The sequence below is a fragment of the Hippopotamus amphibius genome, chromosome 16, assembly GCF_030028045.1.
Source record: "Hippopotamus amphibius kiboko isolate mHipAmp2 chromosome 16, mHipAmp2.hap2, whole genome shotgun sequence".
NCBI lineage: Eukaryota > Metazoa > Chordata > Mammalia > Artiodactyla > Hippopotamidae > Hippopotamus > Hippopotamus amphibius.
The window spans coordinates 8,657,403-8,677,350 of NC_080201.1; the positions used below are offsets into that span (position 1 = coordinate 8,657,403).

General features: G+C 46.4%; 1 protein-coding gene across 6 annotated transcripts in view; it reads left to right on the top strand.

Annotated features, from left to right (window-relative positions):
• Positions 1-19,948, top strand: part of MAF (MAF bZIP transcription factor) — a 366,703-nt gene that overhangs the window by 132,023 nt on the left and 214,732 nt on the right. Inside the window, exon 2 of one of the 6 annotated variants that reach the window (XM_057713321.1) lies at positions 9,642-9,678. The exons of the other annotated variants lie outside the window; for them this stretch is intronic. Within the exon in view, the coding sequence (XP_057569304.1) occupies positions 9,642-9,663 (22 nt within the window). The 3' untranslated portion in view covers positions 9,664-9,678. Of the gene's footprint in view, positions 1-9,641; positions 9,679-19,948 lie in introns of those variants that run through there. 6 annotated transcript variants of the gene reach the window in all.

Genomic DNA, 19,948 nt, shown 5'->3' on the forward strand with positions numbered 1-19,948 from the left:
AGAGGGTACGGAGAACTCACAGACACCCCTGAGGCTGTTGCGGAGATACGGGCCATCGTTACAAGGGGAGGAAAAGAAGTGAGGCTAAAGGCGGTGGCCGCAGCTGTGGGCTGGCTGGTGCTTTTTGTATTAAGAAGAGCTCTGGGCTGAGCAGCAGTGGCTTCAGTGTGAAATGAGCCCTGTTGCTGGGTCTGCAGAGAGATGCGGCTGTAGTCATCCTCTGGGCTTCCATGAAAATGTGACCCAGCTGATGTGACCGTGGGGGGGAAGGACTCTCCCCACCTTCATGTCCCCGTATCAGAAGGACGCCCACTGGTAGATGTTACTGCACAGCTGACTGCCCGTAAGCCCCCTGGGCTAGGCTGTGTGGAGTGGAATAGGCTGGCTTCTGGACACACAAGTGCAACTCGTGGGATTAACTGTGTTTTGTTTGGAAAGACCTAATGGGCCCACCCCTAATGGCACCCAACAGAATGTGACTGCTGACTCCTGGCAAGGCTACCAGAATGTTTCTCTTGGAGCCAGGACCTTCCCCTCCCCATGGGGGTGGGGAAAACCAGGGGTGGCCCCACCTTCCTTATAACTGGGCAGGATGCTGTCGCCACTGACACCCTCTCCGTTGACCTGGTAAGCACCCACATCCTGGTGAATGACTGTTCTTAGCATACTAGGTATCTGACTCTTGCTGCTTTTCAGCTGCTGGTGTCTGTATTTGTGGTATCTGGTTGCAGTGCCCCTCTATACATACCTGACCCCAGAGATATCGAGGAAGAGGATGGACCAAGATTATAAGGGTCGTGCAGGGTGTGCAGGGGTGCAGTGTGTGGTCAGGCCACCTAATGTGGCTGTTGTCTTGCTCTGTGTACATCCCCTACCTCTGTGGCTGACTCTAGGCTCTTTCTTTGGTCTTGAAGCTGGGCAAGTATAGGCTTTGTAGGCCTGTGGGGTGCACCCCAACAGCTTTGCTCTGAAATTAGCTTCGAGCACACCATGGTTCTACCTCGAGGGTACTTTTGCCTGGTATGATCATCTAAAAAATGTTGGTGAGGTGGCTCCTAAGAGAAACAGTGGATATGGGAAACTGACAAAGAATGGTGGAAATTCTGCCAGATGGGTGCTATGAGGAAAGAATGGGTCCATATTTCCAGAGCTGTTTTTCATGGATGGGCTTGACCTGAAGGATGGCCTGCTCTGCTGAACAGACCAAACTCAAAGGATCAGCTCATGCAACAGTAGATGTTTGAAAGAACAAGTGTGTAGGGATCTGGCCAGTCCTAAATTTATCCCCAAGATTTTGAATTCAAGACTATTTTCCATTAAGAGAAGGCTGCTGAATTACTCTTTTAACTTCTTTTAGAAGTTTGAAGGAATAACTCTGATATCACTGAAACTTAATATATTGGGGTTCTTCCCTCTTCCTCTTCTGATTTCATGTGTTCTCAAGTTCTCAATGGTGCCAAATTGGGTTGGTTTGGGTGTCATCCTTGACAAGTAATCAAGGCCAATGTCGGCAAACCCAAGAGGTGAAGACCAGTTGAAGACACAACTGGTCTTCAGTGTCCAGTAGCCTTCTTCTTTTACCACATGTTTCCCCTGATCCTGCAGGAGCCTCTTATTGGCCTGTTCTTTCACTTTAATGTCCCACTGTCTTGACATCTTCTCTGTCGGGACACCATCCTGTCTTAGAGAACAATAGCATTGGTGGTTTACAGGCATGAGCTCTGGATTCAAATAGACACGAGCCCCTCCTTTGCTGATGACTTACTGTGTTATCTTGAGCAATTATATAATCTTTGAGAATGTCAGTGTCTTCATCTGTAAAATGGCCACAGTATTAGAAATCTCAGAGTTGTCAGGAAAATTAAATGAGACAATTTGTAAAACACTTTTCTCGGTCTAGCAGTTGGCCTGTTGCACAATCTCAATATCTTTGGACTCTCCTAAATTAGGATGAATTATTGTAACTTAATGTTGTGATGAACGCTATTGATGGTAATCAGAAAAATTAACCTTTCATAGGGAGCTGTTTAATGTTGCCAGTATAGATTCCTTGTGTTTAATCCATATATGTATTTGCTTAAGAAGTCCAGCCTTTAGGAAGGGGATATCTGTTTTACTCTCAGGGCCTGCCAAAGCAAGACTCCAATATGGGTTAAAATAATAAGCGAGCCGTTATCTTCCTTTAGGTACTGCTTAGTTCATCCTCAGGATAGCTGCCTAACTCACTTGTGAGTGACTTTTCCAGAAAACTTTCCTGCAAGAAGAAGGTTGGGGTAAAGGATACAGCAGATCAATTTGTTTCCTCTCTCCCAGTCTCCTAATAAACCAGCCTCTCCCAGTTTCTTTTCTAGCTATTCTGTTTTCTCTTACATGGAATGCTTAGGTGACGTGCCAATAACTAGCGTATGAATACTTAATGAAGGTGGAATGAATTATAAATGGCAGGGAATTTATCTACGCTACTTCCTTGCTGATGGCAAAATGGTGCTTTATCTTCTATCAAGACAGAGGAGTCAGTAGGTGAGAAAGTATCCTGGTTGATAAACTTAAAATTTGTTACTGGATGGCATCTTACGTTACATGGAACCCAATACCATGTGGCAGAGAGGAAAAGGCTTCACCAGGAAACATGGTGAATGTGATGCTGGCAGGAGAGAGATTGAGGTGGTCCCTAAGGGCACAGTTATTGCTGGAGTAGAGAGATTGAGGTGGTCCCTAAGGGCACAGTTATTGCTGGAGTAGAGAACTCGGAATAGAGACAGACAAAGGCTTAGGTGGGAGTTGTAGCTACCACTTACTCGTTGAGATGGAGCACTAGTGAGACAGAGGTCTGAAAGGGGTCTCTAGCACTTTGATTTCGAAGGGAAGCTATTGAAGGATGCTCTCTAGAGAAGGGATTTCTATGTCCTTCCTCCATCCAGAAGCCATCTGTCACCAGCTAGCTTTCATAAATACAGTGAACTCTCATAAGAAAAATAATAAACAATCCCCCCCATCTCAAAGACTTGATGCACATTTTTTTTTTTTTTTTTTTTTTTTTTTTTGTGCTCACATAACATGTACCTCTCCTGGGTGGCTCTCCTCCAAGGATTGATTTAGGGGCCCAGGTTCTTTACAGCTTGTGGCTCTGCCATCTTTGTTATGTAGTTCCCACGTGCACTAAGGGGGTTCTCTCTGTGTCAGCCAGCCAGAGGAGGCACTAGCAGGGAGGATTTTATGCACCAGGTTTGGAAGTGGAGAATTTCAGCTCTGCTCCCCTCTGTGTGTCCAGAACTCAGTTGTATGACTGTGGTCCTTCCAAAGGAAGCTGAGAAATGTAGTCTAACTGCCCAGGTCAAAGAAGCAGCAGATATGATGATCAGCTAGCAGTATCTGCCACATTTCTCAAGTCTCCAAAAACATATGTTCTTAGAAAATAAGGTAAATGTTGTTGCCAAGATGTCATAAAGTGTTTGCAAACTCTTGGTTTTTTGTTGTTGTTTTTTAAAGAAATCCCTCTTAGACTATTGTGTTTGCATGCAGTGAAAATTCCAGTTATAAACTGTTTTCATTTTTGGGAGGTTACATGGTGCTAGTTCATCACTTTTGTTCATGTTCATATAGAATTCTCTTTGAATTGCATATGTAGTTAAGCCATAAATGGAATACTTATTGAAGAATGCAGACAGTACAGCAATGGATAAGAAAGAAATGTAGAGCTCATTCGTCGTTTAACCTGTGATAATAGCTTGTTTCACTTCTGTCTAGTCCCTTTCCTCCATGTAAAGTTTTCTACTGTCTCAGGGGTTAGCAAACTTTTTCTGAAAAAGGCCACAGAGTAAATACTATTAGGCTTTGCAGGCCAGGCTGTGTCTTTTGCAACCACTCAGTTCTGTTGTGGCAGCACAAAAGCAGCCACAGACCACGTGTAAACAAACAAATGTTCCAATAAAACTTTATTCACAAAAGTAGGAGAGGGACTTGGTGTGGCCTGTGGGCCGGTGTGCCAAGCCCTGTAGCATATGGTAAATGTGGAGTAACATGTACAAAACACTGAGAGGCCTGCACACATGTAGTGCTTGGTGAATATTAATCTACTTAACTTGAAATGAGTACAGTTGTGTGACTTGCAGACACTGAAAGCTCAATGGATTCAGTGTATTTAGAGAGCCACAGCAAAAGTCTAGAAGCATAGACCTTAACCAGTGAAAGAAGTTTATAAGCATGGAAGGCTTGGGGAAAGGGGATATTTTTACTCATGTCTTTATTTCCTGCCCCGTTGTTTAGATATTTTTTTTCCAGTGAGTGTATTTTCCTATTGTAATTAAAAAAAAAAAAAAGTTACTTTAAATGTATGTATTTCCAACTTTTTGCTGACTCAGAAAAGAATGGTGCATTTTAATGCTGAACATGTGGCTTATTTGCATTTTTCAATAACCAGCTGCAGTTATGTTTCAGAATTGGAGCCCGAACCACAAAATACCATTGAAAGAGTTGAGACAGAGCCCCAAAGGCTTCGAGGAAGGCAAGGTCTCCACTTCCTCTTTTGACAATTTAGCTGACAGGGACACTGATAAAGGGGAAGAGGAGTGGTCTTTGAGGATTTCCTCTGGTCCCTCTGCTGTCACCCTGCTCAGGTCCTGGAGTGATCTCATCAGCTTTGTGTGGACAGGCAGGGTCCGTATGCTGGTCATGGTAGGCACTTATCAGCGCTTTTCTACACGAGTTACCTAACCCTCATTGCCAGTGAGTAGCATAGTAGACAGGTGTGCATTACACACTTGTTAAACAAATAACATACTGGCTTTCATTGGATGGATGCAGCAGCTGAAGGTAGTGGATAGCATCGTATTCACAGGCTGGGTTGCCTCACTCCTGCCTGAGTTCTGGAGATGCCGCTTTCCCTACTAGAATCACAATAAACAGACACATTTCACGAGACTTCAGGACTGTTGCAGTGATAGGTGAGATTACCTCGCATCGGGCGACATGATTAACCTAAATGAACCCGAGACAGCATCCCGTGAACATTATCGTGAAGAAAAGGAGATATCAGTGTCTATTGTCTGCTCTGGTGATAAACAGAGCTTTTCATCAAGCTTCCTTCTCATTTGTTACATGCTGCCTGGTGCTTTTCCAAAATAGAGAAATGTAAAAACTTTAAACGCGTCTGCATTTTTTTTTCCTCCCGATTTCAGTTTTTATCAGCTCCTGGTTGCTCTCTTAATTTCTCCATGGACCACAGTTCTGATTATTATCCGTCTACCTAGATGTCAGTCAAATATCACACTCTCTTTGTTTAAAATAGGAATATAACAGCCAGACAAAACAATAGCCTTACAAAAACCACATTTTAACACAACAGCTTTGTTTGGACTTTAAGACAATTGTAGAAATCATTAGATAATATCTTCTTTAGGGATTCAGCATGTTCTCCGCTAGATTATTATCAGACCAGGGTTTAAAAAAAAAAAAAAAACCTCGTTATTATTTGAATCAGTTTACAGCAACCCGTGAATTAGAAGCTCACACCCGAAGGAGTATTTTCAGCTTAATGGAAACAGTTCATCAAACACTTCGAATCCTTTACCAGAGTCTACGTTGATAGATGGACATTTCTTTAATGCAAGTACATTTTACAACAGCCCATTTCGTGCACGTTGGCATCTGTTAAAAAGTAAAGCCGATAAAAAACACGTTGCGCCTAATACAGTAACACTGCAAATGGCCTAAAAATCACAATTTTATAAATTGTGCTAAAATGAAGTTGATGGGAATGCAAATGGGAGTATTTGTTTTGAAACAACGTTTTCTTGGCCCGCTCCAGGTTTAACCCAGTAAGGTGACACGTTGATTTTCAGGGAGAGCTGATGGATGCTAATGGAAAGTAACACTCTTAGCATTGACTGCTTAATAATAAGGGAATCCTGGGGAAACAGGAGCACGTGTTTCCCCCAAGGTTTTCAGTGTTGCTTAAGAGAAGAGCGATTGTTTACGATGTGGTTATGCATCCTGAGCTATTCTGGAAAGGGATCGCAGCCCACCTCAAGAGAGGAAGTCAGAACTCTCAAAAAGGTGAAAACCCGTAAGCCCGTGTGGCCACTGCTGAAATTCTCTGGGAGAAGGAGAAGAAAAGGGGTTAAGATCTAATCTCGGACTTCTAAAGAGTGATTTGGGGTAGACTATAGCTCCTTAGCGCCGGAAGGGAGCTTAGAATTCATCTAGTCCAGCTACCTCTATTTTACAGATGGAGAAACCGTGTCCCAGCAAGACAGAAACTTCTCAGAGGCCACTCAGTGGATGGGTGGGGGTCCAGGTCGGCCTCTGACGGCATCTGTCCTGGGCTGGTTTCGTCCTGGGCTGTAGCATTCTGCCTCGCATGTAGGCATTGCTTAATAAATGTTAGTTGCATGCACGTGTGAAGACGTGCTATTTTTAACTCCTCTAGAATGAGTTGAGGGTAGGAAGCAGGACTCAGGAAGTTGGGTGGAATGACTTGGCAGAACTGGGCGACTTTTTTGAGCAGATGGCCGTCTGGCTGGGAGAATGACGAGGAGTTGTGGTATTTCACCCAGGGCCGGGGGCAGACTGCCGTCAGGGATGATGGCTTGGGGAGGGCAGGTGCTCCGCCAGGGGACTCCCAGATGTTCTTGAGATTCACACCGGGAGTTCAGGCTGCTGTCAGGGCTTTGTAGCGACTGAAAGTTGGGGAAGCAGGTGAGCCCTCTGCCCCTTGCCAGCTACATGTCTTGCCTTTTCCTGTGACTCTTGTAAGTTACGTATCCTCCCAAAGCCTCACTTTACCTCTCGCTCAGATATGAAGTAGCCCCGACCTCAGAGCATCGATTTGAGAGATGTGTGATCATGTGTGTGGGGGTGGGGCTCAATGAATGTCTATTTCAGCGAATTCATTTTAGAGAGAAATGATTTGTTGGCTTTGTGGAAAATTTGTTGGCTTTGTGGAAAATTATTCCTACTTTTTTAAAAAAAAAACAGAAAAGCTGAAAGTTGTTTAGATCAACTTGTTTGACTTGAGAATTTCCTGATTGGATTATGCATAAAGTTGGGCTGGATTTGAGAAGCCCCATGTAGGTTATGGAAGGTTCTAGATGTCCAGTTAGCCAGCTCGGTCCCACGTGAGACCCCTTGGTCCTGCTTGCAGTCTGGCGGCCAGGACACTGTTGGAACCAGAGTGTCATTCAAGAAGAGCTAAGTCCTTGTCGTGGAAGCTTCTTGCCTCTCTGGCAGCTCCTTCTGCCTGCTTCTTGCAAGGCAGGTGCAGAGAGCACTTCACTTAGCTCTGCCTCTCACTGTGTTCACCTCTGGAGCAGGTCACTAACTGTCACCACCTGTCATTTATTTCTCCTGTCTTTCTGAGGCTGGTTTTTCTCAAAACAAAAGGTAGCACACTCCTTAAAATCTTCCACAATCTTACCCATAGTCTCGCCAGAGACCACCATGGTTGTCACTGTGTGTGTTTCCATTACCTGTTTTTGTGTATGTGAGTAGTGAACACCCTGTATGGTCAATACACCCAGTTTATAATGTTGAGCTTTTCCCCACGTTGCTGTAAACTCTTCCTAAACCCATCTCCGTTTCCTAAAGGTAGCGTCCGGAGCCACGGAGAGTGCCTTCAACCCCTTGAATCTGTAATAGGGCGTTAACGATGACAAAGCATTTCTAAACCTTTATCTCTTGCCATCATAGCACTGTAAGTTAAGTATGGGGTGAATATGTCATTTGTCACCCAAACAGGGTCACTTCTAGAGGTGAAAGGGTGCTATTAATAATCACGCCCAGGCAACAGGTGTGACCTGGGACTGTCCTGGGCAAACTGAGACGTGGTCGCCCCAGCTGGGCAAGACCGGAGCCATTTCAGGTTACTGATGAAGAAACACAGAGGGTAAGTGACTGTTCAAAGACGCAGCTAGTGAGTAGCAGTGCTGATCTCAGAACCCAGGACTTCAGGCTCCTAATCTAGTGTTTTATAAATTGCAACCCCAGTACAACTCAACAGGATCTGCATAGCTTTGTAAATATCCCAGAGACACACATCCCTTGTATTTATCAAACAGATAAAATAACATCTCTCCCTCTCCTCCTCCCCCTCCCTTCCTCCTGCTCTCTTTCTTTTCTTTCTTTCTTTCTTTTCTTCCTTTCTCCTTTTTCTCTCTCCTTCCCGCCCTCCTTCTTTCTTTCTTTTTTCTATTTCTCTTGGACCTCCAAGCCAGGTTCCTGATATTTCATGAGAGGGCATTGCCTAAAAAGAGGCCTACTATCGGGGATTAAGTGCCCCTTTAATAAGAGTCAGCGCCTGATGTATTGTTTTTATTAAGGATGATCTGCTCGAGAGAATGGTCTTGTGTGCTTGCATTAGTGTCTTATAGGGCTAAAAGCTGATGTGAGATAACATCCATAGTATACCACAATCAAGACGTTTAAGGAGCAATTATAATAAAAGGAACTGAGGGAATTGGGCTATACCAAAACCACCTCCTGGATTAGATACGGATGAGGGAGAGTCTGATGGAAACTGGTCCTTCACTGCCCGTCAGTCCACAAAGACCATTCTGTACACTTTTTCCTCTTCTTCCGTGACTCAGTGGATGGGTATTCTGCTTCGGGGTCTGTGGATGGCCCTGGCGGTGACATGTGGTGGCGAAGGGTCCGGGAGGGGCACGTGTGCATCTTGGGTTTGAGCTCAGCCTCGGGACTTAGCCTTCTAAGGGTTTTGAATCCCAGCTCAACTACTAGCTCTATGTCTCTGGACGTGTTGTATTCCCCAAGCCTTTCGTCTTCTCCTCCATAAAAAGAGTTGCTGTGAAAAGTCAGTGGAAAAATAAACATAATTACCATTTCTTTTTGTGTGGTGAGAACATTTAAGATTTACTCTCAACAACTTTGACATATATAATACAATATTGTTAACTGTTATGTGAGGTGGTGGAGGTGTTAGCTAATACTGTATCTATGTATATCAGATCAAGGAGTTGTACACCCTAACTTACACAATGTTACATGCCGGTTATATGGCTAAAGCTGAAAAAAAAGAAAAACAGTGCTTCCCCACAGGAACTATTCTTAAAAAACAGATCCATGTGTAGTATGGGCATGTTGTTTTTATCACCATTATTCATTTTTGCCAGAAACTGAACCGCTCTCCCACAGACAGAAACCAGCCATGGTGTTTCTATCTGTTGCAGCGCTTTCAGAGATTCCTCCAAATGTCAATTCTCTTGGCCCCGGCGGTGCTAGGAGCAGGTGTGGTTCATCAATGAAATCAATCTGGGATTTCCAGTGGACTCTGAAACGAGTTGCTCTGATAAGCGAAGATGACATGAGCCGGGCAGTAATCTGCCCAAGTCCTTCAAAGCAGCGTTCCATGCCTTCTCAGCGGAGCCTGTGTCCAAGAAGCAGTGCTCTGGCTTTGGTGTCAGAGGGACAGGGCTCCTGTCTCAGGATTTCCAGTGATCCACTAAGCATGTTGATATCCTCCCAAAATTGGCCCGAATCTTCCCACAAAGATCTTCTGACCTTGGGTAAAGAGGACACAGGCTCCTCCTATACGTCAGGCACTTTGTCCTTACTCTGTCTTATGTAATTCTCAGTACAGCCCTTTAAGACGCAGTCAGTGACCCCTTCTCTCCCCATTTTTTCCTCAGAAAGAAACTGAGGCTCAGCTGAGGAACTTGCCCGAGGTTATCCAGTTGCTGAGTAGAAAGCCATCCTTTGAAATTGAATCAGCCTGACAGTAAAATCCATGTTATTTTTCTTTTCATTATCAAAGTAATATATGTATGTCGTTAAAAAAAAAAATGTTGAAAGCCAAGTGAAAGTATAAAGAAGGTAAAAATTAGCCAGGCTCCTAGTCTTAATCATTTTGCTGTAAATCTTTCCTGTTTTTTCCCCCGTGGGGCTCTGTGTGTGTGTGGTAGTGACAGCAAAGAGGGATTTTACTGTGATACAAAATTTTATTTTTTTCTCATTTAATATTCTCCTTTGAATTTTTCTCCTATCAAACATTAGTCTTTAAAAACAATGACTTATAAGCTGTATAACATTTCTTTACACACACACACGTGTATGTATATACATATATATCATAGTTAATTACTCCTCTCTATCTTCAGACATTTTGCTTGCTTCTAGTTTTTTCAGTCACAAATAACACTTAGATGAACATCTCTGTTTAAAAAAACAACAACTAATAGCAGGTGGTTCTGTGTTTTGTTGAACGTCTTGCATGTGTATGTATCTGTTACCTACATTGTTCAGTCCTCATAGTAACCGCATGAGATAGGTGTTAGTAGTACCATCTTACTGATGAAAGAGCAGAGGCTTTAAAGAGGTGAAATACTGGATTGGCCAGAAAGTTTGTTCGGTTTCCGAACGACCTTTTTGTCCAACCCAATACATCATCCAGAAGGACACAGAAAATTTGAGACAGGGGAAGAGTCACATGCGAGACTTGCTGAAGGTCAAGTCTGTATCCCCTGCTACACGGCCTCCCATCAAGTTCTGTTTGTTTCTAGTATGAGCCTGGAACAGGCCTTACCAGTTTTTGGTATCAGTGACTAAAGTGACCACCATGGAACATACCCTTTCTCCAGCAATGTGTAAAGTGGCTTGTTCCTGAGCCGTTTCACTGCCCCCGGGAAGGCCAGGCTCACGCCACCCCATCCGGCTGCCCCCCCCCCCCCCCCCCCCCCCCCCGCCAAGTCAAAAAATCCCCTGGACCATGGGACTCAGATGTGGCCTGGCCAGTTACCTGGGTTAACCCAGTGGTAGGTGGTAGCGAAAGTGATTGACGTGAAGCACACATTTGGCAGAGGTCGGGATAAGACAGGGATGAGTCCTTTAAGTCTCTTCCTGAAAGAAATTTGCCATCTCTGCTGTTGGAGCGAATGTCTCAGTTGAAGGGTTTTCCCATCAGGAAGCAAAGTGACTCCCTCCCTGTCATCTTAGACACCAAGGAGAGAGGCCGGAGAGCATCTATCAGTTTTGCTTCTTAGCCTGGCTACTTTGGATCACAGTCGTCTTTACTTGGAGAGTGAACTCAGCAAAATGATCTCGCACTCGTCACCTCCCTCCTGTCCCATTAGACTCTACCCTTAATCCCCGATCAGCCTTCCCCAAAGACAAGGACTTCTGTGACACACCAGCTAGCCTTCCACCCACACATGCTGCATGCAGGCTGAGGACCAGATGCCTTATGCAAATTGATGTGGATCAAGTCTCCCACTATCTGATTTCCCTCTGTGGCCAGGACCAGATGCCCCCAGGTCTCTCAGGTGAGGTTTTCCCTTTGGGGAAACAGGCTTTCCTTTCTCAGCCCCATTTGCATTTCTTGCCCTTTTTTGTGTTTCCAAGGTCTGTCTTCAGCCACACTGGCTACTGGAAGATGGGCGTTCTTATATAAAGTAGTACGCTCTGGGCACCACTCCTTATGGTGCGCTTTTGAAAACTTGCTTGGATGTTTCGGTTGCTTCCTAAATGATTTCAAGGATTATGTAATTGCTAGTAAGTTGGTCCTCTTCTTTCTTTTCCAAACTCCTTCAACTCCTGTTTGTGGTTTCCTAGGGCTGCCATCGCAGATGACTGCCAACTCAGTGGCTGAAAACAACAGAAATGTATTATCTCACAATTCTGGGGACTAAAAGTTTGAAAGGAGGGTGTGGGCAGGGCCACGGTCCCTCTGACGTCTCTCGGGGAGAGTTTGTTTCACGCCTCTCTCCTAGTTTCTGGCGGCCACTGGTATCCTGGGCTTCTCTTGTCTCGTGACTGCCCTCCAATCTCTGCCTGTGTCTTCCCATCGTTTTCTTCTCTGGGTCCCTCTGTGTTGCTCTCTCCTTTTTTTTTAAATTATAGACTCAGTCATTGGCTTTAGGGCCCACCTTAAATTCAGGATGCTTTCATCCCAAGACCCATGGCTAATGACACATGCAAAGACCCTACTTCCCAGTATGGCTACATCCTGAAGCTCTCAATGAGCAAGAATTTGGGGGTGATAGTCTCAAACTCATTACAATCCCCCGCATCTTCCTTCTTGCAATGAAAGGGAGCAAACAGTTGTTATCCTTCTCCTCCCCTTCCACGCTGTGCTTTCACACAGCTGATCATTGTAGACGCACCACCCCCGGGACTGAGAAGGGGGTCTTAAGGATAATTCTCGTCTGTAGCTGGCTAGTAGAACTTTGTGCAGCGATGGAATGTTCTAGATCAGTGCTATACAGTATAGGAGCCACTGGGCACATGTGGCTTCTTAGCACTTGAAACGTGGCTGGTGCCACTGAGGGACTGGCTTGTTCATCAGCATTAATTTATGTTGACATTTAATTGATCGCAGGTGACTAGTGACTACCACTTTGACAGCACGGGGCCGGTCCAACCCTGCTTCCTAAAGATGATAGCCAGAGGCCCAGAGGGAGCACGTGGTCTGAACCATGGACACGTATAGCTTGGTGTAGGACTAATTCTCTTCAGTTTCAGGGCTCAGCCTGCTCTGGGCGCACTGCCTGTTTTGGATGGCCCGTGAGTTTAGAATATTTTTTCCATTATTAGATGGCTGATAGAACAGTCAAAAGAAGGATAACTTGTTATGACCCACGAAAATGACATGACCTTCAAGTTTCGGTGTCCCGAATAAAGTTTTATTAGAACACAGCCACGCCCCTTCTTCATCCTGTTTTCCGTGGCTGCTTTCCCGCCCCCCCCGGGCCAAGTGGAGTAGTTGCCACAGCAAGCTTATGAGCCGCAGAACCAAAAGTACTGACTGCCTGGTCCTTGCCAGGAAAGGCTTGTGACTCCCGCTTTAAAGCAGTGATTTTTAAACCTTTTATCCTGCATTGTTAAGTGAGAAGAGAGGAATTTGGGAGAAAGGGAAAAACATGCCCCCCCGCCCCCGGCCTCGCCCGGCACAGGGGGAAATGTTTCATCACAGAGATGCGAAATGCATGTCAAAAGCCCGACGAAGCGACTATTGAATTTGGGGTGGAAAAGTCACAAATCTTATAGTGCGATGGTGTGAGCATCTCCCTTTTTTTTTTTTCCCAAGGTGGAGAATAACAAGCTACCAGGTATAGTCACCTGTGCTACATCTCTTGGCCACAGATATTGTAAATGTGCTGTGCTTACAGCCCGGGCAGAGATTCTACATAAAGTACAGACGAGAGACCCCACCCAGGTAGAGACATAGATGTTAATTAACCGCTCCTTGCAAACGGTGAGGGAGCCGCAGCACAGAACAATTCAGAATCACTACAGATGATGGTACTAGTGACTGACGAGTGCCGGCTGAGGGCTGCCGTGGACATAGCCTGGCTGTGCCTGAGGGGCAGCTTTCTTCTTTCTGCAGCAGGTGTCTGTCTTTCCCACTCAAGAAAGCAGACCAAGATGCAAGTGAGTAGACGTGATGGTGTCATGGCGAGAGCATCCGATACGCTTTAGTTAACAAGTGGGAAACAGAACAGCAACGCATTCTCAAGCTCCCCCGCCTTAGCTGCTATCATTAGAAATGCAGTTGCGTGGTGTTGGGGAGCGACACGTCTTGGTGGGGCACCTACTGCATGCCCACCGCGTGCTCGGCCCCAGCAGTTTGAAGGTAATCCTCCCAGACCCCACGCTTAAGCTAGTCACCGTCTAGCTGTGGGCACGGCTGAGGCTCGGAACACACATCACTCTGCTCCCAGGCAGCTCGCATGGGGCCCAAGGGGGCTGCCCACCTGGGCAGGGAGGGCCCCCTTGGCTGGCGTTCCTTCCTTATTATTCTTAGAAACACACCACCTATTACTTCCTTCCTCCATCCAGGTGGCACCGTACAACTCGAAGGAAAGCAGAACTTGAACGATGTCCAAAGGGAAGGAATGTTTTAATTGGGGAAGTGGAAAGTAGAACTGAGCCGAAGGAATCTGGTTTTGACTGTGCCTGTCTGTTCCCCAGACTGTAAACAGAGACCTCGGTGAAGTGCCTGGTCTCCAAAGAGGGAGAAAAAAACAAGCAAAGAAACAAACAAAGTCAAACAACAAACAAAATGTGAAGTGCACAGAGCACGGGGTTTTCTTACATTTTATTGCCGGTAATTCACATTTCAGCAGCCATCTCTTTGGCTTCCCATCTCTGCGGTCTCCATCCCCACGCTGGGGTCCATGCTGCCGCTTGTCCTGTTTGCTTTGCCATCTCCTGTCCTCTCTCTGTGTGACACTCTGTGGTTTTGCGTCTTTGGACCAACTGGAGGGCAGGCTGTGGTTTCAGCAGGACACTGCTCTCTGAAACTCAGATTTCTTATCCAGACCATGAAGAGAGTAATAAGTAGGGCAGTAGGGTCGGTTAAATAAACAGGTGCCTGCTAAGCACCAGCTCAATGCCCAGGGCGTGGTGGTGGTTGATGAATGCTGCTTCATGGTGAATGAATGGACGGATGAAGGCTGGCCCCGGCAGCGAGTGAAGAGCCCTCAGTGAGGGTGTGGAGAGCGCAGACTGCACCCGCCCTACCTTTTGGAGGCAGGGAGGCCCAGCAGCCTCTTTGAAACAGAGTGGGGTTTGGAGGCCTGAGGCGAAACTTCATCCTGCCTCTTTTCATTTATTTACCAATCTCGGGATCCCTCAACTACATGGTGGGGACAATAATAGTGTCTGCTTTCTACGATGGTCCCAAAGAGTAAGAGCGAGTGTATGTGGATTGTAATACAGCCTGTGCACATGTTCAATTAATACCAGCTACTAGGCTCAATGTGGCTAGTATTCTTTTTCTCTAAGCACATCTTACTTTTTATGAGCATCTCCATGCCTCCCTGAAGGTGGTCACGTATTACCCAGGGTAGAGTGAGGGGCGATGCAGAGAGAAGGCTGACCTGCATTCAGATTCCCATCCACACCTCCTTGCTGTGCAGCCTTAGGGACCTGATTTGCCCTCTCTGATCTCTTCTCCCTTGGCTCTTCCATAAAATGGGAGACACAGCTCTTCCAGGGAGATTAAGTGAGGACCATCCACAAGAACCCCTGACGCAGAGCAGGCGTTCAGTTAAAGCCACTTCCCATGGCCAGATCCTTACATAATCTTCCGCAGCCTCCTCCTCCAGGCTGTTATCTCGCTGGCAGTGCCGCCGGGCTCTGTCTCTTACCCACATGCCCCAGTTAATATTTCAAACGTCCTGAGTTTCTAATTGTGGCGAAGCCTGAGAGCCACCTAATCCGCCCGTGTATTAACTGCTCTGCTTCCAAACGGGGGCCTCTGGACCCCGGGCTGACACTTGCTGAGTTAATAACCACTCGGTTCATTCCTCACACCCTGTGCAAGAACCCCATAAGCTGCAGGGCAGCAATAAGTCATGTAATTAGAAATACCAGAGGGAACCCCCCGGCCCCCCAACGCCGCAGGCCTCCTCTGTGCTCCAAAGCCTGCTCAGACCCCGCGTCTCTAAGAGACACGGCCTCCAGGGGATGGCATTCCAGTCCCAGAAACACGCCCAGCAGAAGCCCCAGCTTCCCCATGTCCCAGGCCGGCTCCTGTCTCCACAATCAGGCCTCCTAGGAGTCCGGGTCAGCAGCCCACCACTGGGGTGGGAACCCCTGCCCGGCCTGCATCCTGGTCCAGGGGAAGCAGAAGGGGAGGCTCCCGCCTCCCTGCCCCCGGGGCCCCCTTCCCAGCCAAGGCAGAAGTTGCTATTATAAGGGGGGAAAGGAAGTCTTGTGATTGAGCAATGCCCAGAGCCGGCCTGCGATTTCTCCGGGCAGATGCTGTGGCTGGTGTGGGGTTGGGGGAGGGTCTGGGCTCTGGAATCTTGGGGAGAGCCATCAGGGATTTTCCGAAGACAGGAGTTCAAGTGGCCGTGATGGTAGGTGTGAAGGGCCAGCCTCTGGGCACATCTTCCATCACATCTGTGTCTCCCTCTCTGTAAAGTGTGACCCAAGGTCACATCAGTCCCCCTTTAAATGGAGTCAGAGACTTCCCTGAAGCATTTTGAACAGGGTACGTGGCTGTGTCCAGCACCCCTGGACAATGCCAAATAGGGCACATGGTGGATTTCCACCCTGGGGTCCTCTTGTGCCTGCGATGTCCGTCTGAAGCTTCTCCTTTGACAGGAGAAATCCTCCACTCTTAGATGACATGTAATTTGCTCTGGGTCCCTCTGCCAGTAAGGGGCAGAGCCAGGATTCCAGTGCAAGCCAATAGGACACCATTTTTTTTTCCTTACAGCATCCTCTGGTCCTTCCAGAGTGTGTAAAACATGCACATGCCCACAGAGGTGCGTGTGCACACACAAACACGCACCCACACATACTCAGAGCGTTCTCCTCTACTTAGCCCTCATCACGTACATTCTGGGTGGCCGGGAGGGATGCTGAGGTGATTAAGAGTACAGGGACCCAAACGACCATCTCACGTCCGTTTAAACAACTTCTGAAAACAGCCCAACACGTCCCTCTGAAGTGCAAGATTTCTGAACAAATAGTCAGATCTCCCACTTTCAAATGAGTAGCAGCCCTTTGCAGAAGGGTCACCTTGGGCGATTACACGAGCCCCGCGGAATAATGCTGCTTTGCTTAAGACCTGCCTCATAAGTGTCACCGTCTTAGCTCCGTCACTGAGTGGGGGGGGGGGGGGTGTTGGAGCTCTCACCAGGCACCAGGCCCTGAGTGCCGTGGCCGAATCCTGGGGACACCAGGGTGACAACCCAGCTCATGTTTCCAAGGGGGCTCAGTGTCCTCCTGGGGGCAGATGGCCAGGTAAACCAACACAGAGACGGTGTGGCATGGGGCAAGATGGAGGTTACCCTAGGGTTTCCCTTTGCAGTAGCCTCACAACAGGCAAATCCTTTGGGAGTGAACTCGGTTTGGGGACACCCAGAAAGTGAGTTTCAGTCAAGTCTAGTGAGTAAGATGGGAAGTAACCCTTTGTTGTAAATAAATAAATAAATACATGAGGAGTGAAAAAAGAGGCACAGAAGCACTTTTTGTGTGGAATTAGCATAGCGGATGCCAGTGGCTCACAGTGGTTTTGGAAGAGTGTCACACACACGTGCCTGACCCACAGTAGCTTTGGAAATGTTTAAATGGACCTATGTTAGAAATAAATTAATCTCATTTGAAAATAGGCACTGCTCTTTTGCAACATGAATCACGGCTTCACACACCTCAGTTCCCCAACCAAATCCCTGACATCAGGGGGCTTCGGGTTTGCTTCCTGCCCCCTTCATATGTCATTAATTTTCCCAAGGGGAGGTCCTCTTCCCTTTAATCTGAGACCGCACTCTCCTCCCTGACAGGGGCGGACTCCTCTTCGTCACTGCAGAACACGCCTTTGTTCGTTTTCAGACTTTTGAGCCCCAAAGCGCCCAACGGGTTGGTCACACTGAAAAATAACCCTGGATGTGCAGAAGACAGATACCGGTTGACAGAGATCAGTTTGGGCCAGTAATTTTGGGGAGACTGGCTTCTGGTAAAAATTCTAAAGGCAGGGTCCCCCGGGCATGGGAGCTTGAAGGATGAATTTGGGGAGAAAAGAGAAATGTCCCTAGGACTAGACTAGGTAGAAGAACTGCCGCTGGCCAGCTGTGCAACCCTGAGGAGACTGTTCTCGCCACCTGGGCCTCCGTTTCCTCTTGGGAAAAGAGGGATAAAACATAGCACCCGGGTCACAGTGCGGATGCAGGAACGAATGAATGGACGTGCATGTTTCATAGTAAGAGCTCAAGGACTAGCAGCCTTAGAAAGGCTTCTCTATTGATTGCATCTATGTGATCACAGAAGTGCTCGTTTTCCTAAATAGGAGGCATTGCCCTTGAATTTGGGGAACAATGAGGCTTTCAATCCATCATTATGATTTAGTGGAGGATGCTACTAAAGAAAAAAGTGTGTATGTGTGGACAAGTAGCAGTACAGGCCTCGCGTGTTAAGGCACGCGTGTCTGGGACTGGTGGAGCCTTCATCGCCTCTGTTCCCTGCTCCACGCTCTGCTGGAGCCCAGCACCAATCGCCCCCATCAGATAAGTAGCCGGATCTGGGCCCCAGAGCCATCGGATCCCACCGGCAGTTACAGACCATTAACAAGTCATTGCCCCGCGGGTATCCATTCCATCCCATCCCGTGCCTGGATCCAGACTTCTGTTTAGATGTTAATTCACAAAAGCTGGGCTCAGGAGAGGAGGCGAGGAGAAAAGACCTGAAACCTACACCTATAGGTGATGGGAAGGAAAGGAAGACATTTACCTTTGTGGGTGTTCTACTTCCTTCTTTATAATCTTTTAAAATGTAACATTTATATTTTATTACATAATCTTTAATAGGAAATAAAATATTTATGAATTATGATGTTATCTATTAAAACTATGTCATTTATTACAATTATAGCTTACCTATTTAAATTATATATTAAATATATCCTATGTCTTGAAAGTATACTTTTATAAGTATAATATATAACAGAACAAAATAGAGCAGATTATATGAAACATGATATATAAATTGAACACTTGGCTCTTGTAAGCCAGTAAAAGCCAGTGTAGTAGTGAGCTGGACAGAGCTTCCTCGTCACTGGTCCTTAAAGAACCAGTTGTTAAATTTTCAGGTATTTTGCAAGCCAGTTCACTGCACATTGGTAACCTGAAATTAACCATGGCGGGAACATTTACACCACAGAAATTGGCAAACATTACAAATTAGGGTTTCTCTCTAACAATAAGCCAGTGAGCTTATTGTTACATATTTATAAGTTTACCACCGTGTGTGTGTGTGTGTGTGTGTGTGTGTGTGTGTGTGTATAATGTGTGTATGTGTAAGCTTTGTTGAGCCTTGTGTTAGTCACCACACCTACGTTATTTTACTATTCTACTTCTACTGCAATCTTCTGATACAGCATTTCCTAGTTATGCAATCTCGGGCAAGTCACTCCACCTTGCTGGGCCTGGTGGGCAGTTGCCCAGGTTGTTGACTGCACAGTTCAAGGAGCACTCTTCACATCAGAGCCTAGTCACTCCCAGGCCTTAGTTCCCGCACCTGTGCAATGGGGAGAACTGTCATTACTGCACCGCCTCACTCTGAGGGTGCTAATAGATCAGGACACACGCACTCACCACCTACAGGAGGGCTTGGGAGAAACAGGGAGTGGTAGGGACTGGCAGACTGGGGACATATGTCCTATCTAAAGGAGCAGCTCTAGTCTATCACTGCTATGTGGATATGCAGGGAACCAGTGATGCTGGACGTTTCTGATTTATTAAGAAGGAAGAAAAAAATCTGAATTTTTTTTAAAAGGTAAAATTTCCTGAGTTTTCAAACACTGTGGGTCTAAGTTTTAGCAGTCCCTGTGGGCTGTACAGAATAGGACATTTCCTGTCATAGTTTGAAGCTATGTCTCTCTCTGCTCTAATTTCTTTAAGGGACTTTGATTTCTCTCGTTCCTGTTATTTTAGAACGACATGCTGGAAAAGCCTTGCTTCCCCTATGTGACTGGCAGATAACTGGTCCTCAAGAGGCTCAGAGCTACATACTGACCAATGAAAACAGGCTACAAACATGGTTCTAAGCTTCCTGATAGCCAGGTTAGAAAGAAAAACACAGTTACATAGTTTTCTTTGCCCAGGAAGATGAAACTGTGCCAACCCCATGCTTCAACTAACTTTCTAAGTCTAGTTATATGTTTTTCTGGTTACATCTCTATTGGTTGCACTATCTTACTTGATGTATTTCCCTTAAGCGATTTCAAGTCCTTTGTGGAAAAAGGAAATATAAATAACTTCAGTCACCCTTTGGCAATTAAGGAGTTAAGATTCACAGCTCTGACAGTCCTTGAATCACTGCAGAGGGATCATGACAGGTAGGGATGTATAGCCTTGTTAAGGCCTGGATTTGAATCCCATGATGGGCTGTGGGCTTCAGGAACGTACAAGAGCAACTCTCTTACCTAAGGCATTAGTTTGCCAGGGCTGCCATAACAAAGGACCTCAGGCTGGGTGGTTCAAGAGATGCACAT